Source organism: Semicossyphus pulcher, unplaced genomic scaffold, assembly GCF_022749685.1.
Source record: "Semicossyphus pulcher isolate SPU_LCO1_2020_fin unplaced genomic scaffold, fSemPul1.0.p SCAF_23, whole genome shotgun sequence".
Lineage (NCBI taxonomy): Eukaryota > Metazoa > Chordata > Actinopteri > Labriformes > Labridae > Semicossyphus > Semicossyphus pulcher.
Window position 1 is genome coordinate 5,974,832 of NW_027211697.1, and position 8,337 is coordinate 5,983,168.

At 41.4% G+C, this 8,337-nt stretch overlaps 1 protein-coding gene across 1 annotated transcript; it reads right to left on the minus strand.

Moving 5' to 3' along the window:
• Positions 1-1,782: 1,782 nt before the first annotated feature.
• slc16a6b (solute carrier family 16 member 6b) lies at positions 1,783-8,130 on the minus strand. The gene is made up of 6 exons (XM_069674451.1): positions 7,904-8,130; positions 6,176-6,423; positions 5,889-6,032; positions 5,089-5,217; positions 3,517-4,440; positions 1,783-3,416 (listed from the first exon to the last, which is right to left on the minus strand). The coding sequence occupies exons 2-6, from the start codon at positions 6,405-6,407 to the stop codon at positions 3,145-3,147; spliced, it is 1,701 nt and encodes a 566-aa protein (XP_069530552.1). The 5' UTR covers positions 6,408-6,423; positions 7,904-8,130; the 3' UTR covers positions 1,783-3,144.
• Between the last annotated feature and the right edge of the window lie 207 nt (positions 8,131-8,337).

Consider the following 8,337-nt stretch of genomic DNA (forward strand, 5'->3'; position numbering starts at 1 on the left):
ACAAATTCTTTTTTCAATAGCACCCATCAAACAATATCAGTCACTTGGTGATTTTTTGTTTTTTAATGATTAGTGACCAGTTGGGCCTATTTAAAAAAAAAAAAATAATAATAATAATAATTTATGTAGCTTTTGGTAATGATAGATTTTAAACAAACACAAAGGAATTTAGTAAAAAAAAATAACACTTTTGAAAAGAATAACATGTTATTTGTGATTTGCTTCAATATTATATTCTTTAACTACCACAACGCACTCAAATAAAACACATTGGTTTGTCATTTGAAGATGGTGGTAAAATGAACAAGTATTATCCAGTCCAGGCAGGGTTAAACTGATGGTTTTCATTGTCAATTTTACAATTCAGGGTTGACAGAGATATATATTCAGTAGAGAACTTGCCTGTGCCTGTCAATAGCCAAATGTTTTAAAGCGCTACTAGTGTGGTCGGACTAGTGTCACATGAGAAAGTGTTGATTTGTGAAAGATATCCTGATTGTCTGAATATGTATCATGCTGGTTTTGCTTCCTGACAGATACAGATTTGAGACCATGCTTGCAGTGCTGTAACTTTCAGCTACAACATTGATATTGACAAATATTTTTTATGAAATTATATTACAATAAAATAAATATTAAAAATAGCTATTAAAATAGCCTATTTAATTCAAGCTTGCTGGGCCACATGGATGTTGCTTTTGAATATTAGTTTATATTCAATTTTGTTTCTTGAGATTTCATCATATTTCATTTTTCTTCCACAGCTAATTCCCTGTTTTATCCATTTTTAAAAAAAAAATTCAATAAGCTAATTTCTGTGTGCAATCTTTTATTTTTTCTTTGGCTTACTTATCTTAATGAATTCCTGTCTAATAGAATGCAATATTTGAACATTTCCCCTATCAGTGGAACATCGGGAATGGAGTTCTTGTTAATTTGCATAAAAGTATCAATGTATTTACTTACATGCTCTTTGATTGCTTTATGCACCTTAAAGGCATTTTCAAAAGTCTACATTTGACCTCATCATCAGTATATGCTAAACGAGGTCTTAGAAAGAAAGCCACAGGTCAGAGACAATACTGATGTTCAGCCAGTAGAGAACACTGTCTTTCTACTTTTAATACCACTGAATGAGTCAGTGATCAGTGAGTGCTTGAGCTTTCACTTATTCTCTAACTCTTCTATCGACAAGTCATTCAGAGGAAATTTGTTTTGTTTTCTTTTTATCCTTAAAGTCTGAAAGTTTGACTGACTGACTTCCCCAGATCTTTTTCCAACTTTTCACTGAAAGAACTTTTACTTCGAACAAGCTTTAACATGAGCAGTTGACAACTGTCAGCATGCAGCTTACCAAAGTTACTACCTAGTTTGCATTTCATGTTAACACATTGTAAAGTCCTACTATCAAGACAAGATTTAATGGGCTACTGAAAATCATAATTTGTTTGTTTTCTTTTGTATTTCTAGAAAACCCTTAAACAAAGTATGCTAAAGTTGATGTTTTCTAAAAGTCAAGTTTGTGAAGTTTCAGTTTCTCAGTTTCCTCAGATGTTGGCCATGACAACTTGGTGACTACTCTTTCTGTATGTGTGACCTTTCAACACATCCCTTTTTTTCTTTCTATTGAAAATACCAAAATACTTTTTAGCCCATTTATTTACACTTACATTGCTGCCAAGACTCTCACACACCCATACAGTCCTTGTATACTGTTGACTAAGTCTCTGTCTCTACACCAGTTAACATCAGCATACACCAGACACAAAATACAAACTGAATTTTATTTAGAAAGTACAACATGAAAGCAGAACTCCTGTTCTTCACAGGCAGGTGCCTGCCAGTCATTCAACAAGATAAAAAACTGAAAAAGTTATATTAAAAAATGAACACCGATCATCATTATAAACAGTTTAAATAAAGGGTATACAGTGATTAGGAAAAGGTTTGTGAACTAAACTTCAAGTCATGTGGTGGATAGTAGAACATCGTCTCCCCGGGAGGAAGTGCTTCATGTGGAGTCTCTCTCCTGTCAAATGTCTTTCACACTTAAGTTTACAAATAACACATGCGCCATAGTCACAGACTGAATATTAGAAATGGACAAAGCCTCTTGCTTTCAAATGTAAAGTCAATGCAGAAGGGCCTTAAACCTACATTCTCTGTAATCTCCAGCAGTTGGCAACTCGGCCGGCTGCAAAAAGAAGTCTGATTGTATAGAGCTATGAGGTCAGGAAACATTTTAAAAATAACTTTAAGTTCTCAGTTGCTACTTTCAAGTCTTCTTCAGTACAGCATGGAATTGGTTATGTATGTTATGGTCCCATTTTGACAAAAAATGACAAAGCAGGATCAGCTTCAAGGTATTGCTACCTGTGATTGACATGTCGCTACCACATTAATCTTTCAACAAGAATACAGGCGTAGAAATACATATCCTTCTGTCACTTCTGGTTCTAAAAAAAACAAGATGATGACGGCCAAAGTTGAGGCTTAAAAATCTATAGTCTATAATCCAGTGGTCCACTCATTTAATGAGCCATGGCACCAGAATTTAACTCACTGTTAACCAAGTTCTTGTATTGTAACATGACTGCTTTTCAGTTTATATCATGAAAACACGATAATAGATAGAAGTCAATGCTTTTACCCAAAGCAGTACAGAATTAAGATGAATAATTCCCACAACATCCAGTATCACAGAATCAGCTTAATTCATTTTAAATGATCAGTTAACAGTGCTGCAGTATTGCTTTTGTTACCATTGTGACAGGAATTAAATATTAATCACAAGAATGTGTGCAAGACCAACAAATTGACATAAATAGACAGTCGTGAAATCATTCTTCATGCATAAAATACATAAAGGGAGATCATGTCCTGTTCATTTTGGTTTTTACAACAGTCTCCGTGTACAGACTCCGTCTAAAGTCTAAGACACCATGGGCTCAGCATGGATGTGCCTTTGGTGTCAGAGGAGAGACTGCTTCCTGTCCTGAAGGCTTAAGCTCAAACTTGTCTGAATGTTAGAGTGGCACCTGAGATTTGGGACCAGTAGCAGCTATAATGGTTTAGTACTTGACGCTGCAGCCTCTCCCAGTGCAAGTCATTGGTTATGAGGTTATGTCATGGTGTGGTTGGGTTTCAAGTACAGAAGCCTTGTCCTGATCCAAAGCCTCCAGAGCCTCTGTCCTCCGGAGCCAAGTCCACCTCCAAAAAGTCAGGCTGGCCGCTGTCCTGAGATATTTTCTCCTCTTCCTCTTTGCTCCTTCCTACCTCTTTGTTTCTGCTTTGTCTTTGGCAAAAGCCAGACTTGGCCGGTCCAACCAGAGCCAGGCAGATAGCACTGAGGCCCATGCCCACCGCACAAGAGTAGAAGGCAGCACCATAGTCCTGTGTTACATCTACCAACACACCTGGAAAGAAAACAAAAAAGTTGTTAGGATCTATGGAAAAGTTAACAGAAAAGGGAAAGCAGAATAGAGTCAAACATCAAAGGTAGCAGAAGCTTTGTACCTCCCAGCGGTGGACCTGCCAGGCCAGCAAAGCTCTGTATGCAGACGTAAACTCCCACAGATGAAGCCATCTTCTGGATACCCACCACGTCCTCCTCAGCCAGCATGGGGATGTGAGTGGAGCCGACAGTGCCCATGAAATAGCCGTAGAGGGCGCAGCAGACCACTAGGCCCCAGAACTCCCACACTTGAGTGAAGGCCACCAGCACCAGGCACAGCAGAACCACACAGCCCAGCAGCACCAGGGTCTTCCTGCAGCTGACTTTGTTTAACACCACTCCGATGGACAAGCGGCCAACAATCTCAGCTACAGCCATCACAGAGAGCATGTAGGAGGCCATGTCGGGCTCCACTCCCTTGCTTTTGCTAAGTTCAATGATGTAGAGTTGTGGGGCGAAGAAGCCCAGCGTGGCGAACAATCCGAAGAGGGAGTACCAGATGAAGGCACAGTCTTTAAGCACAGAGAAGTCCAGGAGTTTGGGGCTGGAGGGCCGGAGAGGACCCGCCTCTACCTCTGCAAGTTCGCCCTCATTCATCCCCTTGACTGGGGTTGGAGGTGCGGACAGGGATGGCTCCTTGCCCTCTTTGTCCAGCACCGCACGCTCCACCAGAGCCTTGCCTTCAGCTCCTCCAGTCCTCTGCTCTACGTTCGACGCAGAGAGGGAGGTGACACCTGAGTCCTCTGAGCCAGTGGAGCCTCCTGAACTGATTGAAACTCTGGTTTCTTCGTTCTCCAGCTCGTAAACAGTCGGCAGCTGCTTCAAAGAGAGAGACTCATTTTCTGATTCATTGTCCTCTTTTACAGGTCCCGGCTTGATAATGATTGGACGGAGTAGAAGCCCACAACCAATCACAGAGGACTGAATTATACCAAGGATAACGAGACAGTAGCGCCAGCCAATGTGTTTCTTCAGTGCAGTAAAGGCTGTGGAGACAGGACAGCATAGGTTATGGTTGTTACTATACTCATGGTCAACAGAAAGCTTTTTCCAAAGTTTTAACTGCATTTTAATGTGTTACTTATACCCCTTTCCCACCTAAATTTAGTGTGTTGATGCAGGTTTTTTAGACCCGGGAAGACCCGCTTATAGATGCCGATTGTCTCCCATTGCCTATGGAGTATACTCCTGTCAGTCTATTCTCTGCTGTGTCACCGTCTGACGTCATAAATGCGCTGGAGACAGGGTTAGTTAACAGTGAAGATGCCACGGTGGTTAGGTCTTTATTGTATCTATTACTAATTCAGTCTTGTTTATCAAACTCGGCGCCCACAAATTTGGAACGATGTTCGAGCGCTGCTTGGACGGAGACGGACGGAGTTTGTAGCTGACATGACAAGGAGTCGTAGAAGTTACCGATGGAGCATAGCATGGCAACGGAAAGGGGTAGGAGATTAGCGTGTCAACAAGGGTTTTGTGTTCCCATCATTGCCAATTTGAGCCTATCTACGTCTATTGCAGAGTAATTTGACCCGGGTCTGAATGTTGATTGTAACCTTTCCCATTAAGCATAAAAGCCGGGTGTTTTTTAACCAGTGGGAAAGCGGCTCAAGTTGATGTGACTGAGTACTCACCTGGAGCAAATGCCAATATGGCGAAGGATTCCCCAGAGGAAGCAACTGAGGTGACGAGAGCTCGCCGTCTGGAGAAGTACTGGGCTAGGATGGTGACAGTAGGCAGGAAGGTTAGGCAGTAGCCAAAGCCTGTAAACAAAGGGAGAAGAGCAAAGGGGGCATAACAGCCACTGGTCCGCATGGTAGGGACACTGCATGGCTAGGGGTGTGGGTCAAAGATCAAGGTGTCAGGTCGTGGGTGGCAGGGCTGCGTTAGATGATTCAACTTTTCTACAGCCGGTGCTAAAAGACAAAATGCATGTAAAGACAAAAAAAGAGAGGGGGAGAGAGGAAAAGAAGGGGTTGTCAAATTAGCTGTGGTCCATCTCAGCAGCAGACATGGTGGGAGAGCTAGCAGTGCTTTCTGTACAAAAAAAACAGTTAATGTGTTCTGATTTGTTCATCATCCAATATATTTCTTTCTTTCAATTAATTTATTTCCACATCCTCTGCCACTTCCTGTTCCGTCAATCCAGATCTGTAAAAAAAACTGAGGACAATATCTTAACTCTAAGTGAGTTAAGATATTGAAAAGTGAGTTAAGATATTGAAATAGACCTCACTTAGCGTTTAGAAGAGGCTGATTGCCTCTTTGTCATTGGGCAGTTCTGGAAGAATCAGATTAATGCAGATTTTGTAGTTGACACTGCTAGGAGTCCCTACAGTTCTTTTATTACAGGCTGTAAAACAACACATCAGCAAGAGCAAAACAGAGATAGATTGACAGATGATAGCTGTGGTGGTGTGAGAATCAAAAGTACCTGAGACAATGCCTATGGTGATGTACATCTCATTGATGGAGTTGGTGAATGCGGAGGTGACGGTTCCCAGGCTGATGAGGAAGCCTCCCACCATCACCACAGTACGATAGCCGAAGCGGTTGCTAAGCATGGTGGACAAGGGGGCTGTGATTGGGGTTAACAGAACAAAAAAATTGTTATTAGTCTCTGTATGTTAGTATAAATGCTGAATTTTGATGAAATTAATTTTGTTTTTTGGCAAATGCAGTTAGGACTATAAGAATATAAGATAGAGAAACCTGTCTGACCAGTGAACGTAAAAATGAAGACACAGATGGAGATGACCCATGACACTCTGCTGTTGCTCTCCCCAAACTCTCCCATCAGATCCTGGAGGAAGATGCCCATGCTCTTAAGTGTCCCATAGGTGCAGACTTCCACCAAGAAGAAAGCAACAGCCACAGCCCAGCCCCAGCCGCCATCAGGCACCTCTGGGTAAACATTTGGACCCAAGCAACCCTTGGAATTGGGGAACCTCATGGCTATAGCAGGCCGCCTAGAGGAGATATAAAGACGATATTAGTGACCTGATAAGTCCAACTTCAAGTAACAGTATTCATGCTGTTAATCCAAAACAAAAAGCTTGAAGGCTCTGTTGTTAAAGGGAAATGCTTGGCCGATAAGCTGGTAGTTCCAACAGACTCTGCAGAGGCTTGGACGCGATGCAGCTCTTGGATGGAGTTTAAGGCATCCTTTGCTGCGACTAACCGAACACACCTTGGTCGCCAAACCCTTCAGTCTCTTTCCTGAAATCTGGTTATTTGGGGATGCATTTGTGCAATGTTACAAAATCTGAGGTACACAGCTACAAGATGATGATTGGTCTCTCAAATATGTATTTTCAAGATTATTCCTACATGACGAGTTCTACCTGTTATAAGTCAGGTACAGTGTTGCCAGGAGTGAGTTTTGCTTTACCACAGACACTCCAGAGCCACAGCAAGAATGCAGTCAGTTTGAATAATTCATGTTTACAGGGGGACTCTCAGGTCAGCACTGAAAGTGAGTGTACACTGGAGAGGAAGAAAAGTTCAATGTTTGCTGCACAGTGTAAGACACATAACTACTGCACCACTATGACAAAATTGTTTTTATAATTAAACTACAGTTTTCACAAATAAACTGTATATTACACAACAATTTATTGTTAAAAATAATTTTAAAAAGTCCAATACATTTTTTGATTTTAAGTACTTAAAACAACTATATTAATATTAAACATTTTCCTAAGAAAATCCCGTTCCAGGCTACAAATCTAAAGTTATCATATGAGCCATAGTCTAAATAGGAATGGAGGCAAGAATCCAGGAAGTGACATTTGAGTGACTTAGAAGGGGAAGCATTACTTTTACCTACAGACCTCTCTTCAAGGGTATTTTCACTTGCTTTTCCATGCCTGTTGCCAAATAAAGGTTTTAAATGACAGACGTGTTCTTAGACCATTTCTTAACTCCTATGCGATTATTAACGCAGGCTACTTCTTGCTCGAGATACATTGTTATTATCATCATCCGGTTGTTGATCCTGTCCGGAACTCTCACTTCATGTGTGTCATTATAGGTCGGGATATCCGCAGTGCAGAGGAGGAGGTGTGATGTCAATGTTCGCATGGCTGGGGTTTCTTACCTACCGGCGAGGATAACACGACAAAACGTGAAAGTGCAGCTAAACATTGTCTTGGGTTCTCCCTGATCCCTTTTATTTCATTGATAGATTACATTTAAACTTATGTATTTGTATTGTTACTCAATTTGACTGTGTCCCCGTCTGGCTCAACAGCTGATTATTTAATGTGTCAATAACATAATGTCGACAAAAATGTGGCAGGTAATTCTCTGATACCAAAATAATATAATTAGTTTTCATCAAGACTGCCATTAGCCTACTAACAAAGTGGAACAGCTTTGATTGCAGCTGCTTTGCCACAAAGTGAGCTGAGACTAGACAGCATCCACAGCTGGTGCCAACTTACTTACCGGCAGAGGAGTTGACGAGGGAGGAAGGAACAGCAGCCTTTTGGTGCAACGATCTCGCTGTCATTTCATCTTGGCATCATGTAAGCCTATTTGCCGAGATGGAGCGAGCAATAACATACATTATAATGTCTACGCCACTCACTTTTCCTGGTAAAAAATAAATAAATAAACACACCATTGAATATCGGCTTTACTTTAATTCTATTTTTGCTTCATAACAGCCAGCTGCATCTTTTGTCTGCCGTGAATAACTGTCTGCCAGTTCTGGCAGCTCTTTACCGGCTCAAGCCGGTATTCAGACACGGACGCGCAACTCCTCGACTTCATGAACGCGCAGGGCGTCACTGATGACTTAGAGCCTCTCTCACGTACTTAAACTGCACCACATGCTATGCAGCAGGTACCTAATAAACAAACATAGATACATAGCCTAC

Excerpts from the sequence above, each read along its gene's own strand:
- slc16a6b (XM_069674451.1), bottom strand. The coding sequence starts at position 6,407 with ATGAGGTTCCCCAATTCCAAGGGTTGCTTGGGTCCAAATGTTTACCCA. Across the intron at positions 6,033-6,175 it reads CTTCATTTTTACGTTCACTG|CCCCCTTGTCCACCATGCTT; the intron begins GTCAGACAGGTT and ends CCCCAATCACAG. Across the intron at positions 3,417-3,516 it reads GGCAGGTCCACCGCTGGGAG|GTGTGTTGGTAGATGTAACA; the intron begins GTACAAAGCTTC and ends TTTTCTTTCCAG.